Source organism: Schistocerca piceifrons, chromosome 2, assembly GCF_021461385.2.
Source record: "Schistocerca piceifrons isolate TAMUIC-IGC-003096 chromosome 2, iqSchPice1.1, whole genome shotgun sequence".
In the NCBI taxonomy this organism is placed as follows: domain Eukaryota; kingdom Metazoa; phylum Arthropoda; class Insecta; order Orthoptera; family Acrididae; genus Schistocerca; species Schistocerca piceifrons.
In genome coordinates this window covers 908365860-908388652 of record NC_060139.1, presented here as the reverse complement: position 1 = coordinate 908388652, position 22793 = coordinate 908365860, and the positions used below count along the sequence as shown (strand labels likewise).

The window sequence follows — 22793 nt, the reverse complement described above, 5'->3', positions numbered from 1 at the left end:
GAAAAGAAGATTGCGTGGCTAATAGAGATAGATGAAGAGGAAGGCATCTCAGGAGCAAGATAAGAGACGCTAGCTTTGCTATTTGACAGATGAGAGGATTGGCCTTGTACATTAATTTTGTGGAGAATGTTATGAGGATGATAGTAGGAAATGCATCAGCTTCTTCTTAAAAGCAGCAGGAGATTTAATTTTGCGCAAGGTAAGGGGCAGTTTGTTCCAGAGACGGACAGCGGCAACTGAGAAGGAGTTTGCAAAAGTTTTTGTTTCGTGAGTGGGCACAGTTAGGATACTAAATAAGCGTGACCTCGTGTTTCGATTATGATGGCATGACAGGTTTTTAATCTCTGAGGCAAGGTACTGGGGTGCTTGCGCGACGAGGAGTCGGTGAAGTAGACATAGAGTGTGGTAGCCACGCAATTTGTCCGGCCGCAGCCACCCTAGCACGGAGTATGAAGCACTAACATGATCATATCGGTGAATGATGCAGGTGTAACGCACACAGGCATTCATGGTTAGTTTTAGCCGTCTTTTGTTTTCACTACTCATGGCTTGTTGAATTACATCACAATAGTGGAGGTTCGGTAGAACGAGTGCTTGCACGAGCTGGCGTTTCAAGTCCTGTGGAAATATGTTCCGAAACTTTTTGAGAGCATAGAGACAAGCAGACGTCTTTCAGCACACTGCGACTGTATTCTCCGCCCAGTTGAGATGCTCATCCAAAGTTACACCCAAGTTCTTAACTGTTTTCTGATATGGTATTGGAGTACCATCGAGCAGAATAGGAGGTAGCCGTTCGCGGAAATCTGAACTTATTAATTTCTGATGGGCTATTAAGATTACTTGCGTCTTTTTTGCACTTAGTTTAAGCCCCAGGCTTTTCGCCCATGTCACTACTGAAGACAGATCATCATTCATCTGAGCGATTGCAGTGTTTACATCTTCAGGTCTGACGCTTAGGTAGAGCTGGAGGTCGTCGGCATAGAAATGATATTTACAGGAGGACAGAACCGACGAAATATCGTTGACATATAAAGAAAACAAAAGTGGTCCTAAGACTGATCCTTGTGGCACTCCCGAGGAAACATGTTTCCAGGAAGATTTTTCATTTACGCAGACGACACATTGCTGTCTGTCTTTTAAGTAGCTTTCAAACCATCTCATTGCATATCTGAGAAATTAAGCTGTTGCATTTTTTCTGAGCAATATGTCAAAGTTAACAGTGTCAAAAGCTTTGCTGAAGTCCAGTAGCGTCAATATTGTTGCCTTACGATTGTCGATGGCATATTTCAGGTCATCAGTTACTTTAATTAGAGCAGTGTTTGTGCTGTGATGTTTACAGAAACCGGATGGAAATGTGTCATATAGGCTGAATTCATGCAAGTGTTCAGTGATTTGGTCATGGACAATATATTCAACTGCTTTGGAAACAGCAGGCAGTATGCTAATTGGTTGGTAATCACTCGGCAGTTGCGGGTTTTCTATCTTAGGGATGGGTCGAATTATGCTTCTTTTCCATGCAGTGGGGTATATTCCGTTCACGAGGGAAAAATTAAATATGACGGTTAAGACAGGTACTAAGATATCGGCAACATTCTTAATCATGGTTATACAGATACTGTCGTTGCCTATTGCATCAGAAGAGATTCTCATTATTGCTTTTCTTGCCGTATTTGTTGTTACATGTTTTAGATGGAAGGTATCGTTGTTAGTTATCCTGTTTAGGGATTCTTGTGGACGGTAGTTATCAGCTGTGCTGGTATTCAGAGGTGCAGAGAAGAACTCATTTAATTCCTTAGCTGACACATGAAAAGTATTTTCCGATTTTGCCTTTCCGACCCCCAAGCTACGGAGATTCTTTTTTGGTGAAATAAAGGATAGGTTCGAATCCTGCCTCGGGCATGGGTGTGTGTGTGATGTCCTTAGGTTAGTTAGGTTTGAGTAGTTCTAAGTTCTAGGGGACTGATGACCTCAGAAGTTCCATAGTGCTCAGAGCCATTTGAACCATTTTTAAAGGCTAGGGCGTCCACATGAAGAGTGCAACGGGAACTCCATTGCCAAACAAAGAGAAGGAAGCGTATGGGGGAAATGAGTATATTATACGATTCTATGAAGGTGAGGACTTTTCCGATGACGTGATAGAAGAAGAAATGGGAGTTGAGAGGGACGACAAAGAGGATCCAGCATAAGAATCGAGCTTAACAAGGCCTGGAAGACTTGCCATCAAATAAGATAACATTTCTAATATGATTGGGGTGGAGTTGGGAGGAGGGGGTCATCCAAATGAGTACTGAAGTTGGTTCGTGGATCTATGAGACTGGAGACATATCATCAGAAGTAGAAGTAAGAAAATTCTGTGTCGATCAGCACTTTGAAGTTTGTACATGTGAACTACAGGCAGATAATGTAGTGTTGATATTAGCAGTAGTGTACAGGTCCATTAGGAGATTGGGAGCTATTCATAAAAACGTTTTACTCCCTATTATGCTGTCTGTCACACAAAAAGAAGAAGTTATTAACCTGTGGCGATTTCAATATAAACTTTCTTAGCAATTATAATAGGAAAAGTGAACTAGAAGTGTTATGAATGACATAGAATCAGTGATTAATTTCCCCACATGTACAGTTAAAGACAGTAGCACTCTAGATGATGACGTATTTGTACAGCAAGAGAATGTAAAACTAACACATTCTTTTCTGTGATAAATGGGTTGTCAGACCAGGATGCACAATTGAGTAACTTACAAAACCTAGCAAGGTGTACAGTTCACAAACCATCAAGCTAAAGTGTAAGGTTGCTCAACCCAGTATCTATAGAGCACTTCAAAGAAAGTTTAAGAAATGTTAATTGGGAAGATGCATATAATGACCGAAATGCAAATGATAAATGCAACATATTTCTTGATAAATTCATATCTCTCCTTGAACATTGTTGACCCAAAAGAATTACTAAATCTAACACCAAACAGTTTTCAAAGAAATCTTGGATTGTTACAGGTATTAAAGTGTCTGCCGAAAGAAAAAGAAAACTGTATGAGACAGCAAGAATTAGTAAAGACCCAGAAGTAATTTTACACTATAAAAATTATTGTAACATACTGAGGAAAGTTGTCAGAGAATCAAGAAATATGTATATTAGAGATGAAATTAAAAACTGGGGCAATAAAATCAAATCAGTGTGGAATGTTGTTAGAAAGGAGACAGGATAAGCAGCCACTGTGATAGGTAGTATTACTGTTAAAGAGAATGAGACCATCTTAACCAACAGTACACAAATAGCTAATGTATGTAACAACATTGGTGAGAACAGTTCAAAAGAAAAAGCCAAGCAGTACATGGAAGAATCAGTTTTGAGAAATCATAGTCAGATTAATTTTCACCTAACAGCCTCTTGTGAAATAAGAAAAATCATTAAATCTTTGAAAAATAAATGTTCTGTTGGAGTAGATGAAATCTCTAACAAGATATTAAAACAATGTGGAACAGTTACAGCTGATGTTCTGAGTCATATGTGTAATGCATAACTATCTCAAGGCATTTTCCCAGACAGGTCAAAATATGCCATTGTTAAGCCTCTCTACAAAAAAGGGGACACCACAGGTGTCAATAATTGCCAGCCAGTATCCTTGCCCACAGCATTTTCAAAAATTGTTGAGAAAGTAATGTTCTCAAGAGTGGTTAGCCATCTCAACAGTAATGGGATACTTAATAAATCACAGTTGGGATTTGAAAAATGCTGTTCCACTGAGGCAATATACAGTTTCACTGCCCACATAATAGAGTCTTTCAATAGTAAAATGTTACCAATAGGAATTTTCTGTGACTTATCCAGAACATTTGATTGTGTGAACCATGACGTTATGTTACAGAAATTACAATTCTATGGTATAAATACAACAACATATGACTGGTTTAAGTCATGTCTACAGAACAGGAAGCAAAAAGTTTCCACTTCATCTAACCGGGATGAAATTACATTAGGTGTTCCACAGGATTCGATCATGGGTCCCCTTCTGTTCTTGATGTATGTGAACGACCTCCTTCCTTATCTGAAACAAGAAGCTAAACGGACAGTGTTTACTGATGATACAAGTATCATTATTAATCCAGTAAAAAACTCCAATAGAAAATGGTACAAATAATGTCTTTGGAATAGTTGGTTTCCTGCGAATGGGCTTGCTCTGAAGTTCGATAAAACACAACACATCCAATTTTTTGCTGCAATTTTTTCCTTCAATAAATATAACACATAAACGGAGGTCAGTAGCCGGGTAAAGAATACTAAGTTTTGGATGTACATATAGATGAGAATCTTAATTGTAAAATTCATGTTTTGGAATTCCTAAAGCAACTAGGTTCAGCAACTTTTTCAGTCAGAATAATTGCCAATTTTCAGGATATAGAAATTAGTAAGCTAACATACTTTGCATACTTTCATTCTCTGACGTCATACGGAATAATATTTTGGGGTAACCAAACACTTAGGGAAAAAGTGTTAACTGCTCAAAAGAAAGTGGTTATAATAATGTGTGAGGCTCATCATCGTAGTGCATCTTGCAGGCATCTGTTTAAAAGGTTATGAATTCTTACAGCAGCCTCACAGTACAGTTACTCAGTAATAAAATTTTTTCTCAACAACCTGGATAAGTTTAAAAACAACAATGACATTCATGATTATAACATCAGAAGAAACGAAGACCTACACTCTCCTCTACTTAACCTGTATTTGGCACAGAAAGGGGCAAAATATGCTGCTGTAAAACTTTTCGATAAATTACCAGATGAAATAGAATGTCTGACAGACAGCAGTAACAGTTTCAAAAATAAACTGTAATCATATCTCCTTGACAACTCTATGCCATAGATGAATAGGAGTAAAAAAATCTATAGCTATAATATATGCATTTTGTACCATTTAAGGGAATGGGGTAGATAAAAAACATTGCTCAGATTAAAAGGGGTATGAGACATCGATGCCGTCTTTGGTCGCTAGTGTTCAGTCTACAACTCGACGAAGAAATGACGGAAATAAAAGGTACAGCAGTGGCATTAGAGTTCAGGATGAAAGTATATCAAGGTTCGCAGATCACACAACTATCATCAGTGAAGGACCTGTTGAATAGAATGAACAGTCTAATTGGAAGAGAATATGGATTGAGAGTAAAGCGAAGGAAGACGAAAGTAAGGAGTAGCAGTAATGAGATTATCGAAAAAGTTAACATCAGTACGATGTAGACCAAGTGAAAGAATTCTGCTACCTTGGAAGCAAAATAACGTACGATGGACGATGCAAGGATGACATAAAAAGCGGGTTAGCACAGGTAAAGAGGGTATTTCTTACCAAAAGAAGTTTACTGGTAACGAACATCGCCCTAATCTTGAGAAAGGAATTTCTCGGAAAGTACATTTGGAACAAAGAACTGCATCGTAAGAAAACTAAAAAAGGAGAAAATCGAAGCGTTTCAGATGTAGTGTTACAGAAGCATGTTGAAAATTAGGTGCCTTAATAAGGTGTGGAATGAGGAAATAATCAGTAGTATCGGCGAAGAAAGGAGGGTATGGAAATTACTGATGAGAAGAAGGGACAGAACGATAGGACATGTGTCAAGACATCAGCGAATAACTTCCATGTTACAAGACGGAGCTTAGAGAGTAAAACTGCAGGGAAAGACTGGGACTGGCATATTTCCAAAAAACAATTGAGAAAGTATGGTGCAAATGCTACTCTGAGAGAGACTCAGACTGAAACCTTACAGAGAGACGGTTGCGAATCAGCTGAAACCAATATGCCATCTGCCACATAATCTGAGTAACAGGCCGTTCCATCACGCTGTGATCGATGCTTGTCTAGGGGAGGTACTGGTTTTCTTCGCAATGTCGAAAACAGCGCTTGTGAGACCATGTATTTTATTTGCATAGTGAGACGGGGATTGGTAGAAGTAGAAAAGCTGGAGAGAATTACCATGTCACGAGGGCAAACAATTGAAAATACCACTTTTTTATTACATTACTTTGGTGCATGTATCTGTAACAGACTGCGCAAGTCTGTCTTCAGTTTAAGCTGAGTAGCTCAATGTTGTGAAACAATAAAGCTAGCGCTTCACCGTTTTTCTACCAGCTGACCAAACAGAGTGGTTCAAATGGCTCTGAGCACTATGGGACTCAACTGCTGTGGTCATAAGTCCCCTAGAACTTAGAACTACTTAAACCTAACTAACCTAAGGACATCACACACATCCATGCCCGAGGCAGGATTCGAACCTGCGACCGTAGCAGTCGCACGGTTCCGGACTGCGCGCCTAGAACCGCGAGACCACCGCGGCCGGCCCAAACAGAGTGTTTACTGTGGATGTCACAGTACCTGCACGTATGGATGATGAAGCCGTCGTCGACGCCCCTGCTCAGCATGTCCTGTACGGCCTCCCTGGTGCAGATGCTTAGGCCCAGGACGTTGATATACAGGAGTTCCCGCCACTTGTCTGTTGGTCCAGCTGGTCACAATAAAAGAAACACTTATTATATCCTATGTGAGTACGACGTTGCTCTGATAGTGGTTGCTCTGCAGCGTTAACACACAATTAAAATCGAATGATACAGGGTGATTCAAAAAGAATACCACAACTTCAGGAATTTAAAACTCTGCAACGACAAAAGGCAGAGCTAAGCACTATCTGTCGGCGAATTAAGGGAGCTATCAAGTTTCATTTAGTTGTACATTTGTTCGCTTGAGGCGCTGTTGACTAGGCGTCAGCGTCAGTTGATGCTAAGATGGCGATCGCTCAACAGAAAGCTTTTTGTGTTATTGAGTACGGCAGAAGTGAATCGACGACAGTTGTTCAGCGTGCATTTCGAACGAAGTATGGTGTTAAACCTCCTGATAGGTAGTGTATTAAACGTTGGTATAAACAGTTTACAGAGAATGGGTGTTTGTGCAAAGGGAAAAGTTCTGGACGGCCGAGAACGAGTGATGAAAATGTAGCACGCATCCAGCAAGCATTTGTTCGCAGCCCAGGAAAATCGACTCGCAGAGCTAGCAGAGAGCTGCAAATTCCACAATCAACTGTATGGAGAGTCCTACGAAAAAGGTTAGTTATGAAACCTTATCGTCTGAAATTGGTTCAAGCACTGTCTGCAGCTGATAAGATTAAAAGAATCGATTTCTGTGATTTTATCCTTGCTCAAATGGAAACAGATGAATCTCTCGTTTCAAAGATTGTGTTTAGTGATGAAGCAACTTTCCACACTAACGGGAAAGTCAACTGTCACAATGTCTGTATATGGGGCACTGAGAATCCGCGGGAAACAACTTAGTATGAACGTGACTCGCCTAAGGTGAACGTTTTCTGTGCCATTTCAGCCAATAAAGTCTTTGGTCCCTTTTTCTTCGAAGGTGCTACTGTAACTGGACTACAGTATCTGGAGATGTTAGAGAATTGGCTGTTCCCTCAGCTCGAACAAGAAGCACAACAATTCATATTTCAGCAGGATGGAGCGCCACCACATTGGCACTTATCTGTCCGTAACTACCTGAACGTCAACTACCCGAGGCGATGGATCGGCCGCCAGGCAGCCCGTGACAGAGCACTTCATCACTGGCCTCCAAGAAGCCCTGATCTTACCCCTGCGATTTTTTCTTATGGGGGTATGTTAAGGATATGGTGTTTCAGCCACCTCTCCCAGCCACCATTGATGATTTGAAACGAGAAATAACAGCAGCTATCCAAACTGTTACGCCTGATATGCTACAGAGAGTGTGGAACGAGTTGGAGTATCGAGTTGATACTGCTCGTGTGTCTGGAGGGGGCCATATTGAACATCTCTGAACTTGTTTTTGAGTGAAGAAAAACCTTTTTAAATACTCTTTGTAATGATGTATAACAGAAGGTTATATTATGTTTCTTTCATTAAACACACATTTTTAAAGTTGTGGTATTCTTTTTGAATCACCCTGTATTACTGTATGTTAGTGGACTATTTAATGACATTGTAGTATGTTATAAAACAAAGAAAAATAACTGTTTAGGTACTCGTGAGCAGTTGAAAAAAGACACCTCTGCCCTGTAGAGGGGGCTCTCATGCTGATTGCGAAAGAAATTCGATGTGCCACGGGACTGGGGTGTCATCACGCCTTAGAGCCACTGCCACCGTGAGAGTCGAGATCAGGGTGCAAGCTGCCAGCATATTTCACGACGTCCATGTTGTGCGTGCAAGAAGCTTACGACACACCATTTCAGGGGTTGTGACATTTCCGGGATTTTTAAGTGCCAATGTGCCAACTTATTGCGGTCAGGGCTCGCTTTGACTGTTGTGGATTGTAACAATGGACAGATGAGTTACAGTGTAATCACTCGCTACTGGCCAACAAAATCTCTGAGCAGCTTTACGTGCCATGCAAAGTTACCCCATCGCTTTGAGGTCCTGACACATGAGTGTAGCTTTGTTCACACAGCACAGAGGCCAAGAACTCCGGCATTTGTGGAAGCATCTTAGTTGGTTTTCAGGACTGTGCAGTCACTTCACAGGTGCACGCACTAATGGCACTGCTTGCATAGGCGTAGAACGTTGATACACTCATTCTCTCTGTCATCTTTCTCACATGATTTTACAAAATCTGTTAATCAAAAAAATTTATTTTTATGTTATGTATAACTTTATATGCTAGCTTCATTGTCAAGTGCCCATCACCTCTCTAATGGTCATACCTATTGTGAAGTTCGCTTTGAAGTGAGACGCTTCGCGAAATTCGAAAAAGTTTGCAATGAAAAATGTTGGTCGCTATGATTTTGCGTATGGTGCATATTACACCATATGTTGCTATGAACGAAATTTACCTAAAATTGTGAATTTTTCTTTAGACTTGTGAGGAGGTCTCTGTCTCCACTCTCAAGAAAATGTAGCATGTTCAATTCTGACGGCAAACACACGAGATTGAAACATTCATATCTCTTTAATTAACTGAGATATCGAAACGAGATTTTGGAAAATTGATAGCTTACAACAAGGAGAGTTCTTTGCCTCATGGTTAACGTACGGAACTTATGGAATCTATATCGATATGGCCAACACTACAGTTTTTATCTAATATTTTTGAATCCAGTTCTGTAATTTTTTAAAAGTGAAAGCGTTGCATAAATTCCGTTTTCTCGAGATTGGAGATGGATAGAGACCTCCTCCCAAGTTTAAAGAAAAATTCAGTATCTTAGCTAAACTTCATTCACAGCGCCAAACGCAAAGTCACAGCGACATTTTTCATTGCAGACTTTTCGAATTTTGTCTAGTGTCATAACTAAAACTCGAATAACATGTTAAATATGACGAATTCTGAAATTTAAGGGAATTCATCAAGAAGCTGATATGTTACTGATTAGTTCCTGTAAAATCGTTTGAGAGAGATTGCAGGTCGCTGGGTCAAACCTCCTCACACAGGTCCCCCTGCACAGGTGGTCCGCTTTCTTCCCGTGCGCACCCTATTAAGCCATAGAAGCCGATTCATCCCGTACGCCGACAGGACAGCATCCTGTCTGATGACCTGCATCCATTCATGTCCCTTGTGCATTCCGACGGACTTGGACAATTCCAACAAGACAATGCGACACCCCACACGTCCAGATTTGCTACAGAGTGGCTCCAGGAACACTCTTCTGAGTCTAAACATTTCTGCTGGCCACCAAACCCCCCATAAATGAACGTTATTGACCATATCTGGGATGCCTTGCAACGTGTTGTTCGGGAGAGATCTCCACCCCCTCGAACTCTTACGGATTTATGGACAGCCCTGCAGGATTCATGGTGTCAATTCGCTCCAGCACTACTTCAGACATTAGTCGAGTCCGTGCCACATCGTGTTGCGACACTTGTGCGAGCTCGCGGGGGCCCTGCACGATGTTATGCAGATGTACCAGTCTTTGGCTCTTCAGGGTAAGACGACATAAGAATTAATTTTTAAACAATGTACCTCGCATTCATGTATATACTGGTCCATCGGTTTGGTAGCGTTCGCAGTGGTGTAACACTTTAAATTTTTTTTCAGTGGCCGGCCGAAGTGGCCGAGCGGTTCTAGGCGCTATAGTCTGGAACCGCGCGACCGCTACGGTCGCAGGTTCGAATCCTGCCTCGGGCATGGATGTGTGTGATGTCCTTAGATTGGTTAGGTTTAAGTAGTTCTAAGTTCTAGGGAACTGATGACCTCAGAAGTTATGTCCCATAGTGCTCAGAGCCATTTTTTTTTCAGTGTATTTGTAAGTATTAAGACCAATAAGTCCATAAGTATCTCTCCTGTCAGTACTGCGAAGTGATGTTACCTCTAGTGCTGTGATCAGTTTCTTCACTTTAATTAACAGTCAGTAAAGTAATATTCCTTTTACATAGGCACAATAAACAACAATACAGGATTTCATCGATCAAGTGTGTGTTCCTGGTGGAACATTCTATATTGTATGAACTAAAATAAATATAATAGGTGATCAAAAGTTTTCGTTTGAGGGCGTCGCTACAGCATACATGCAACGTAGTGCGACTCAGGTGCAGGTATATAAGCACCAACTTTTACGGAAGGGATTAGTGTGATATTTGTGTACTTCCGTCGTGTGTGCGAAAAATGCGGAAGCATTAACTGCGGTGACGTTATTACCAAATGCGCCCAAACAGCACCTGTCTGTTGTTATTTTCTTCTTGGCTGTTGAAGGTCAAATACCGGTAGACATCCATAGTAAAATGGATGGGGCAGTATGTCTGTCGAAAAACACTGTTGTCGAATAGTGCTGGTCGCGATTCGATACAAGACGCCGTTCGATTTTGGAGACCAGGTTCGTCCATTAAGATGCAATTATTACACCTACAGTCCCTTGAAAAATGCCTTGAATGGCCGACGATTCCTGTCGCACGAGGATGTGTAGCACGCAGTTAAGGACTTCTTCACGCAGCAGGACACGGTGTCTTACTAAAAGGCTATCTTCATTGCTCGCGGTGATTTTGCCTGATTTCCTTACCGATCCTGGATTGCAAGGCTTCGAACGCAAACTTTTGGACCGCCCCTTATACTTTTTTGCCTTGTTCCACAAACTTTATTATTATTATTATATGAATGAGATTACGGGTCACAAGCCCATTTTCTAGCACACAACTGATCCAAAAAGACGGCAACCAAGCAAAGGTAATCACGTCAATTACTTCATCTACCGAGTCTTGTCTTAAACTAAAAAAGTTATCTCCGTTCACAATTTTTACATTCTTACAATTGTATTCTACAACATTCGTTAAGACAGCATTTACAGTAATATGAATAAAGAGTAGAGCTAAGTTCACAGGAACGGGAATTTGTGTTGTTATCTATTTATAAATGAAGGCGCCACAAAAGGTTACAACATTGTTTAAAAGGGGAAAATAATCGAACTGAGATGTGAGGATGCACACATCTGTACTTTTTTTATTCTAACTGAGTGAGTTTTTAACGGTTTCCCTGTACTTGTAGGGCATCTACATCTATCGTGTATTTGTGGGTCTGGTTTAAGCAATGTTCGGTAAAGGATGAATCTGCCTTCTTTAATCTACAACTTCTGTGTGTCCTCTGAGCCTAATACAGATTTACCTCCTTGTCTGCACTGTACAGCAGGACTGATATTCTTGGCAGATGATCTTATTAACCTCTTATTTAATGATGGCCGTTTGTTTATCTTTTGAATTGAAGAAACATCTACCTAACGTCTATGGGACTATGGAAAACAGAGCAATCCGAGGCCGCGTCCTACGTGGGCGACAGAAGTGAGCGACAGCAGCGACTTCTGGATACGCGACACTCCAGCGATGAGCAGCAACACCGGGCGAAAACCTTGGGTGTCCTGAGTGCGAGCGACCATTTCGCACTGCAAATGGTTGCTGAGAGCTAACCAACTGTTTCTATAAAACGGCGTCCTTAGCCTGTAGAATACTGTAGCTGGAGAGTAAGGCTATAGAATCAGATTTACTTAAGAAAATAAAGCGAAAAGGAATGCTGTGCATGAAATTTACAAAGGGAGGAATCTCCATGGAGAATTTCATAAGTATCGTCAACTACGAAGATCACCAGACAAGTTCTTCGAATACACGTGAATGAGCAGAGGAGCATTCGACTATCTCATGAATAAATCAAATACGAATGTTTTTTACATAATCAAAACTTTTAACAGCCAATAAATGTGGAGGAATGATTATTACATGACTAACTACGCTAAACACAAAAATAAGGATGCAGATTGATCACAATGAGCAATAGCTAGCTGTGGCGCAATAGTACCGTTTGCAGCTCATAACTACATGTGAGGGGAGGGTCCTGGATACCATTCCCGCCTGCTCTTAGATTTTTACTATGATTCTGTATATTAAGTTTTATGTGTACTGTTTACACTTCATCGCTAAGTATATTTTTAAGGTCGTGCCAAAGACCTTTATCTTCACACCTATCCCAGTATATCACACACATTTAATTCCTAATAAATTACAATGAACCATGAAATTTTACAGATGTTTGATGTTGCGAACGTAATTCATCAGCAGCCAGTGTTAAGGCCAAGCGTTTCAATTACTATAAATAGTCTGTAAAAATAAGGCGTACAAAATTTTTGAAAAGGAAGTCAAACGTTTTGTGTAATAATTTGTCTCAAAGTATGAAATAAAAAATATTAGGGAAACGTTTGGTGCACCTCGTTTTCTGTTCATGATTTCGAGCATCACTCAAAGGCACATAAACGTTTCTTTGATCTACTTATTTCTTTTACACAAATCATTTCATAAAATATTTGGCTAATTTCCTCCATCTTTGAATTTCAAGTTTTATTCAGAAAGCATGATCTTACTAACTCCTTGTTTGCCTTCCTAATGTACTTGATTCGTATGAAACCTTTTTGACATTTAAATACTGCACCAATGTATCTTTTTATGTGCAAAATAGCTAGGTCTTGTCAGATGACATTCTTGACACTTCATTTACAGCAGCTTTTCCTGAAATATTTCAATTTTTGCTCAGATTATTAATTAAGTTTTCGTTCATTGCTCTGATTACTTTCAAGCAGTTAAACATTGGCACGCCAAACTAGACCTCATGCTGGTCACTTTGATACCCCGTTTACCTGTTTCTCTCCCTTTGTTTGGATATGAAAATTTGGACAAAACCTCATGGTGTAAGTTATAGGGAGTCTTGTTTTCGCTCTACTCACGCGTTTACAAAAACGTATCGAGTGTTAATCACATGATAAAATAGTCCTTTCTGCGTGCTGTCATTTCCAAAATTCGTGTTTTCGATATCTTGAACCTTTTATGAAATACGACGATTTTTACGACCACTTGATTCCCGAATCGCAGGAAAAGTTCGGACGTGCCGCGAGCGACCCGTCCACGGATATAACAACCAATATCTCAAGAATGAAAAGAGATATCATTATGGTCTCAACTTTAAATACAATTTAGATATATTGGTTACATTTCATAAGCAATAATGTACGGCCTTAAATGAACTATACGGAAAGTCTACACAACTTGATTTTACCTCTTCAAATTCTTAAAAATTTCGTGCAGCCACAGTAACTATGACGAATAACGAAAATAAATTCTGACCTCTATCGTTTAAGGATATTAAGCCAGAGGGCCCCCCATGAACCATGGACCTTGCCGTTGGTGGGGAGGCTTGCGCGCCTCAGCGATACAGATGGCCGTACCGTAGGTGCAACCACAACGGTGGGGTATCTATTGAGAGGCCAGACAAACATGTGGTTCCTGAAGAGGGGCAGCAGCCTTTTCAGTAGTTGCAGGGGCAACAGTCTGGATGATTGACTGATCTGGCCTTGTAATATTAACCAAAACGGCCTTGCTGTGCTGGTACTGCGAACGGCTGAAAGCAAGGGGAAACTACAGCCGTAATTTTTCCCGAGGACATGCAGCTTTACTGTATGATTAAATGATGATGGCGTCCTCTTGGGTAAAATATTCCGGAGGTAAAATAGTCCCCCATTCGGATCTCCGGGAGGGGACTACTCAAGAGGACGTCGTTATCAGGAGAAAGAAAACTGGCGTTCTACGGATCTGAACGTGGAATCTCAGATCCCTTAATCGGGCAGGTAGGTTAGAAAATTTAAAAAGGGAAATGGATAGGTTAAAGTCAGATATAGTGGGAATTAGTGAAGTTCGGTGGCAGGAGGAACAAGACTTGGTCAGGTGATTACAGGGTTATAAATACAAAATCAAATAGAGGTAATGCAGGAGTAGGTTTAATAATGAATAAAAAAATAGGAGTGCGGGTTAGCTACTACAAACAGCATAGTGAACGCATTATTGTGGCCAAGATAGACACAAAGCCCATGCCTACTACAGTAGTACAAGTTTATATGCCAACTAGCTCTGCAGATGATGAAGAAATTGATGAAATGTATGACGAGATAAAAGAAATTATTCAGGTAGTGAAGGGAGACGAAAATTTAATAGTCATGGGTGACTGGAATTCGTCAGTAGGAAAAGGGAGAGAAGGAAACATAGTAGGTGAATATGGATTGGGGGGAAGAAATGAAAAAGGAAGCCGCCTTGTAGAATTTTGCACAGAGCATAACTTAATCATAGCTAACACTTGGTTCAAGAATCATAAAAGAAGGTCGTATACCTGGAAGAATCCTGGAGATACTAAAAGGTGTCAGATAGATTATATAATGGTAAGACAGAGATTTAGGAACCAGGTTTTAAATTGTAAGACATTTCCAGGGGCAGATATGGATTCTGACCACAATCTCTTGGTTATGAACTGCAGATTGAAACTGAAGAAACTGCAAAAAGGTGGGAATTTAAGGAGATGGGACCTGGATAAACTGAAAGAACGAGAGGTTGTAGAGAGTTTCAGTGAGAGCATAAGGGAATAATTGACAGGAATGGGGGAAAGAAATACAGTAGAAGAAGAATGGGTAGCTCTGAGGGATGAAGTAGTGAAAGCAGCAGACGATCAAGTAGGTAAAAAGACGAGGGCTAATAGAAATCCTTGGGTAACAGAAGAAATATTGAATTTAATTGATGAAAGGAGAAAATATAAAAATGCAGTAAATGAAGCAGGCAAAAAGGAATACAAACGTCTCAAAAATGAGATCGACAGGAAGTGCAAAATGGCTAAGCAGGGATGGCTAGAGGACAAATGTAAGGATGTACAGGCTTGTCTCACTAGGGGTAAGATAGATACTGCCTATAGGAAAATTAAAGAGACCTTTGGAGAGAAGAGCACCACTTGTATGAATATCAAGAGCTCAGATGGAAACCCAGTTCTAAGCAAAGAAGGGAAGGCAGAAAGGTGGAAGGAGTATATAGAGGGTTTATACAAGGGCGATGTACTTGAGGACAATATTATGGTAATGGAAGAGGATGTAGATGAAGATGAAATGGGAGATACGATACTGCGTGAAGAGTTTGACAGAGCACTGAAAGACCTGAGTCGAAACAAGGCCCCGGGAGTAGACAACATTCCATTAGAACTACTGATGGCCTTGGGAGAGCCAGTCATGACAAAACTCTACCATCTGGTGAGCAAGATGTATGAGACAGGCGAAATACCCTCAGACTTCAAGAAGAATATAATAATTCCAATCCGAAAGAAAGCAGGTGTTGACAGATGTGAAAATTACCGAACTATCAGTTTAATAAGTCACAGTTGTAAAATACTAACGCGAATTCTTTACAGACGAATGGAAAAACTGGTAGAAGCGGACCTCGGGGAAGATCAGTTTGGATTCCGTAGAAATGTTGGAACACGTGAGGCAACACTAACCTTACGACTTACCTTAGAAGAAAGATTAAGGAAAGTCAAACCTACGTTTCTAGCATTTGTAGACTTAGAGAAAGCTTTTAACAATGTTGTCTGGAATACTCTCTTTCAAATTTTAAAGGTGGCAGGGGTAAAATACAGGGAGCGAAAGGCTATTTACAATTTGTACAGAAACCAGATGGCAGTTATAAGAGTCGAGGGGCATGAAAGGGAAGCAGTGGTTGGGAAAGGAGTGAGACAGGGTTGTAGCCTCTCCCCGATGTTATTCAATCTGTATATTGAGCAAGCAGTAAAGGAAACAAAAGAAAAATTCGGAGTAGGTATTAAAATTCATGGAGAAGAAGTAAAAACTTTGAGGTTCGCCGACGACATTGTAATTCTGTCAGAGACAGCAAAGGACTTGGAAGAGCAGTTGAATGGAATGGACAGTGTCTTGAAAGGAGGATATAAGATGAATATCAACAAAAGCAAAACGAGGATAATGGAATGTAGTCTAATTAAATCGGGTGATGCTGAGGGAATTAGATTAGGAAATGAGACACTTAAAGTAGTAAAGGAGTTTTGCTATTTAGGGAGTAAAATAACTGATGATGGTCGAAGTAGAGAGGATATAAAATGTAGACTGGCAATGGCAAGGAAATCGTTTCTGAAGAAGAGAAATTTGTTAACATCGAGTATAGATTTAAGTGTCAGGAAGTCGTTTCTGAAAGTATTTGTATGGAGTGTAGCCATGTATGGAAGTGAAACATGGACGATAACCAGTTTGGACAAGAAGAGAATAGAAGCTTTCGAAATGTGGTGCTACAGAAGAATGCTGAAGATAAGGTGGGTAGATCACGTAACTAATGAGGAGGTATTGAATAGGATTGGGGAGAAGAGAAGTTTGTGGCACAACTTGACTAAAGAAGGGATCGGTTGGTAGGACATGTTTTGAGGCATCAAGGGATCACAAATTTAGCAATTGAGGGCAGTGTGGAGGGTAAAAATCGTAGAGGGAGACCAAGAGATGAATACACTAAGCAGATTCAGAAGGATGTAGGTTGCAGTAGGTACTGGGAGATGAAGAAGCTTGCACAGGATAGAGTAGCATGGAGAGCTGCATCAAACCAGTCTCAGGACTGAAGACCACAACAACAACAACAACAAGCCAGAGGTTGCGGATGAATCAAATTTTTTCATCACATAATTTTCTTAAAATGGGATGTTAAGTAATTCATAGCTGCCGTTGCGTCCGCTCCACTGCTTTGCCAAGAAGACACGTGGCTGTCGCTCTGTGTCGCGTGTGCTGCAGCGACAAGATTCAAACACGTTTGAATTCCAACGTCACCAGTTGCAGCAGGAGACAGGCAGCGACACAGATGTCGCTCACGTGGGACACTTCTCCAACTACACCAGCGGTTGTGTTTTGTCCCCTGAAGCTGCCGCACGCTGTCGCTCGCTTCTGTCGCTCTCTTAGGACATGGCCGCGGATTGCTCTGTGTTTTCCGTAGTCCCATAGACATTAGGTAGATGTTTCCTCAATTCAAAAGATAAACACCTTTAAAACTTGGCTTATCGTATTAGAAATTTCACACATAAAACGTAAGCTAAACCATTTCTTTTTCGGTCTATCTACGTTGTTCAGTAGATACAGTAGGGATCTGGCTTTCTTCTTTAGTTTTTTGTTAAGAATTTCGCTAATAATGTTGTACGCTAGTTAATTATTTGTAACTATTGTTTTTATTGTATCAAGTTTCTGGCCATAATCTTCTTGGGGCATGGACATAAAAAGGAGACAGTGGATCATGTGGCGAAATGATAGTAAGTTTACGAAATAAGACGAAAAAGTATTTCGTTTAGTTAATATAACAAGAAAGATCATAAACACTACAAATTCAGTACAGTTCACATCAGACAGGCAAGTATAGGCAAGGTGCAAATTTTTTCATGAACATCTACTCTCCAATTCTCTCTTCGTGTCATTTTCTCCGATAGCAAACTTTCTCTTTCCTGTAGAATTTTTTTCACCAAATTAGATATGATAAAAGAACTAATGTGCTTCTTCTCTATATCGTGAACTCCTGTCATTGTGGGTACCCTTAGCCTTGCAAAAGCAATTTAATATCACATTACCACTTTAAACAACTTCTATCATATGCTACCCACATTAATTTTTCGCATTTCTTATTATTTTAATCTCTTACATATCTTTTTTTTCAGTTATTTAAATCGAAATGCCTCGTTAGTGACGTGTAAAATGCTTCAGTTGTAGACTTGTTGACCAAGGCTCAATTACGAGAAACTGGTTTTTCCACATAAACGATGTCGAGTGCCAGAGTAGCCCTAGAAACAGTTTTCTTACCAATATTTGTTTCCTACCGAATAACAATTGCAGCTGCGATTTTGAAACAGACCATGAATTGCAACGTCGTGGTAGCTCAAAACTCGCATTACTCTGTGGTAAGTCTCCACGATGGCAATGATTTTATCTGATTTTTATGAAGAAGTTTTTAACAACTATTTGCTAATTACATGAACTGATTCGTGTTAGCGCAACTCGAATGTTATTACTGGCCTTTTTAAAATCGCTACAGATACTCAAATACCACTAAGAAATTTCGAAAGTTAGTGAAAGTGAACTGCCGACTTGCATCACGGCAACATGGCTAGCAATATCTCACGACAACATAAAACCACTCTTGTAGTGATCTGTCGTGTTTTCATTTGTATTGTTGTTGTCTCACACCAGATTTTTTGTATTGGTTCATTGGAGTGTAATCAGGAAGAGAAAGAAAACTATTGAATGTTACAGTTATGTTCAACGAGTTACGCAAGTGTTCGTTACTGATCTTTCAAACTATCAGTACTAGAAATTATTATCTAACACAAGGTAGTTTGAACGTGCTTGTACATATCTTACACTACTAGAAATTATTATCTAACACAAGGTAGTTTGAACGTGCTTGTACATAACGTACACTTGTCGTCTTGCTAAGGAATGCCTTAAACTTCACTGGAATGTAACCGTTTACGTACGTTTTTGAGTCCAAGTGTAACACAGAGTATGAACAGCCGTTTCGGTGGCCTTCCAAATATGCAGCTACTTTTCTGGTCTACTGACTTAAAAATTTTTCTACTACTACTTACATGACAGATCGAAGTTGCTGAGGATGCCAGCGTTGTTGATCATGATGTCGACGCCAGGCAGGTGGTCACGTATCCATTTGAAAGCTGCCAGAATGCTGTCCTCATCCGTCAAGTCTCCCTCCACAACGTGCAAATTGCTGGTGGTGTCTTTCAGTTTGAGTGACTGTTGAACAACAGATTTACATGATTCTTCTGTTTTCAACACACTTGTTAAGGAGCAAGCAATTGTTAAGAAAGCAGTCAAATGGAGAACTGAAAAAAAGTATTTTCAAGTCATATTACTTTTAGTTTCTGTAAAATGCCTTAGTGGATATAAGTTTACTGTAGCAACTTCGAGTATTCACACCTGTCGATGTAAATAAAAAAGGAAACTGATTCTTCATCAACATGCACGTAGCAACAAGAAAATCTATGGTAGATCCTTTAACACCAACATAATAAAAAACATAATGCAATAAGTACAATGAAGAAACTTTTTTTCGTTTAAATTTTATATTTTGCTTCCGTACGTCATCCATCTGAATAGTTTCTGAAAGATGAAAATCGAAAATAGTGTATAATACAATTTCAATTCTAGTTCAAGTTCTGTGTTTGTTCGCACGTGCGCTCGATTCCCCCCTCGTCGCCTCCCTCTCCTCTACCCCCCCCCCTTTCCACCCAACACACACACACACACACACACACACACACACACAAATGACTAATGGTAAACCGAAGAAAGACGAAAGCAAAGAGAAGTAGCAGAAATGAGAACAGCGACAAACATATTTTTTGAGTCATCAGTCTTCTGACTGATATGATGAGACCCGCTACGAATTCCTCTCCTGTAGCAACCTCTTCATCTCAGATTACAAACCACGCCCTCAATTATTTGCTAGATGTACTGTATTCCAGTCTCTGTCCTACTCTACAGTTTTTATCCTCTACAGCTCTCTCAAGTAGCATGGAAGCGATTGCTGATGTCTTAACAGATGTCCTATCATCCTGTCCCTCCATCTTGTCACTGTTTCCCTTTCCTCGCAGATTTCACGCAGAACCTCCTCATTCCTTACCTCATCAGTTCACCTAATTTTCAACGTTCTTCTGTAGCACCACATCTCAAATGCATCGATTGTCTTCTGTTTCGGTTTTCCAACAGTCTATGTTTCACTACCGTACAATGGTGTGCTCCAAACGTACATTCTCAGAACGTTTTTCTTGATATTAAGGCCTATGTTTGATATCAGTAGAAAATGGTTCAAATGGCTCTGAGCACTATGGGACTTATCTGCTGTGCTCATCAGTCCCCTGGAACTTAGAACTACTTAAACCTAACTAACCGAAGGACATCACACACATCCATGCGCGAGGCAGGATTCGAACCTGCGACCGGAGCGGTCTCGCGGTTCCAGACTGTAGCGTCTAGAACCGCTCGGCCACTCCGGCCGGCGATATCAGTAGACTTATCTTGACCAGGGGGGGGGGGCCCTTTCTGCCATTGCAACTCTGCTATTTATGCCCTTCTTGCTCCGTCCGTCATGGGATATTTCGCTGCCCAGGTAGCAGAATTCTTAATCTTCATCTACTTCGTAATGACCAATTATGACGTTATGTTTGTCGCTGATCTCATATTTGCTACTTCTCTTTACTTTCGTCTTTCTTCGGTTTACCATTAGTCCACAATCTGTACTTATTACCCTCTCCATTCCATTGAATTATTACATTCTCCATTCCATTGAACAGATCTGTAATTCTTCTTCACTTTCACTGAGGATAGCAATAATCGGCGAATATTATCGTTGATATCCTTTCTTCTTGAGTTTTAATTCCGCTATTGAACCTATCTTTTATTCCTGTCATTGCTTCTTCGATGTGTGGATTGAACAGTAGGAGCAAAAGACTAATCACTGTCTTGCAGCCTTTTTAACATATAGAATATCAAATCCAGCTTAAAAAAAGCCTAAAAATTGTATTGCCATTTGCCCAATTGTTAAAAAGTTCAGTATGTTTTCGTATGTCACTAAGTCATAAGTTGGTACAAAACTGTACTTATTTGTGGGTATGTGATGTCTACATTTCACTACACTCTGTAGTAAATGAGTTGATTGTCGTAATCGTAGAGACAGGACCTGTTCGAGAACATTTTTCCACACACAAACTGCTTATCATTTGGCGCACCCACCCCCTCTACCTTTTACAAAGTACACTTTCACCCTGTCGGTTTTCGCTGCTAATTGTGATATTCACCGTAAACAAATCTTGCACTTGGGCGCCCCTCTCATCTTGGAGTCCTAAACGGCGGCTACTAATCATTGTGATACGTCATGTACAATCTCGTTGTGCCTCTGCTCAGGTGGCGCCGAAAGCGGCAGTTTGCGTTGTTTAGGCCTTAAACCTGCCCTGAGTAGAAATCAAATGGCTCTAAGCACTATGGGACTTAACATCTGAAGTCATTAGCCCCCTAGACTTAGAACTACTTAAACCTAACTAACCTAAGGACATCACACACATCCATGCCCTGAGTAGAGATCAGTCGGTGTTGCTGCTACTGGTGTCTTCCTTCATACCGCATTAACACTGAGTATCATTAATACGTTTTACGTTTGCCGTTAAAAATAGTGGCTGTGTGGTTTCAGTGAGGTTAATGAAAAAAAAAAAAAATGTAAACAACAGCAAACGTTCTGTAGTTTTGGACGGGGCAGATTCACTATTTTCGCCTTCATTCGCAGGCAATGAAGCATTGAAGTATTGGCACTATACTTGTTGTCTAAGATATCAAACCAGGCACTATGCGCAGCTGATACGGTGCGCATCAGTCCGTGAAGTTGCTTGAGCTATTAAACGCCAGATCCTTTTACTTGTAAACAATCACTGTAGACATATTACAGCATAAGCGAGAAAAAGGGCCAAGTTGCTATACTCTGCCAGAAGACTGACTGACATGGTTTCATGTCAAAAAGAAAAAAAATATATATATATATTAGGGTTGGCTACCATGCTAAGGACTAAGCTGAGTTAAAATGAGGCTCATGCCAGTCTCAAGAGAATGGAGCAACATCCGGGAGTGCCGATCAGTATAGATAGTATGGTCTGTGTTTACCTGGAGTTTATCGACAGCCTTGTCGAAGCCGACGACTATGATTCCATGGCCGAGCAGCGCCTGCGTGATCGCGTAGCCGATGCCTGAGTTTGCACCCGTCACCATGGCAACACGACCGGCGTATTTTTCGATCCCCATAATCGCCGATTTCACACTCTGGCGTCCGCTACATCAACAGAGTTCTGTGGTCCGCAAACAACACTCTCGCCTTTTTAAGCGTCCGTCTTCTCGCTATCGCTGCTGCCAGTGCGACGCGGCTTGCTATTGCGCAACAGCTGCTGCTGCAGGAACACTGCTGAGTCATCCTTAGCAGACAACTTTGCCGCCCACTTCACTTGCGTTCCGTTTACGGCTTTTCTCGTGGCCTGCTTATTCCTTCTTTGCCCTTGTTCCCTCTTATTTGAGACTGGCACATCATTGAAGAACACCCATAAAAAAATTAATTACTTCCATGCCAAATGCTGTGCCTATCACTATATTTTCATTTTACTGTGCGACGAGAAGCGTAGTCTAAGACACTGGACCAGGAAAAAATGAGATTCATTTCGTCTTTCCCCGCATTCTGCCTTCTGCTATTCGTGACTTTCATAAGTCAGTACAAGAACATGAGGACTTTTTCGTGAGTCTGATACCACTGCGGTGTGTATGCTGCTAAATCCGTCTCTAATGACCTCGATGTCGACGGGACATTAATCTTTCTTCTTTTCCCTCTTTCCAGCTAGATCATAAACTCCATCCTATTCCCTGTTCTTTACAAAGATACTTTAATCTAAGATGGCAAAGGAAGTAGTAAAAGTGAAGCTGTCGTCAACTGGAAGACTGTTT

The 22793-nt window shown here is 40.6% G+C and overlaps 1 protein-coding gene across 1 annotated transcript in view; it reads right to left on the bottom strand.

Annotated features, from left to right (window-relative positions):
• Positions 1-22204, bottom strand: part of LOC124777522 (dehydrogenase/reductase SDR family member 11-like) — a 41725-nt gene extending 19521 nt beyond the window's left edge. The window contains exons 1-3 of the mRNA XM_047252969.1: positions 21969-22204; positions 18890-19052; positions 6359-6488 (exon numbers count right to left, since the gene is read on the bottom strand). Coding sequence (XP_047108925.1) covers positions 6359-6488; positions 18890-19052; positions 21969-22106 — 431 coding nt within the window. The 5' untranslated portion in view covers positions 22107-22204. The remainder of the gene's footprint in view (positions 1-6358; positions 6489-18889; positions 19053-21968) is intronic.
• Between the last annotated feature and the right edge of the window lie 589 nt (positions 22205-22793).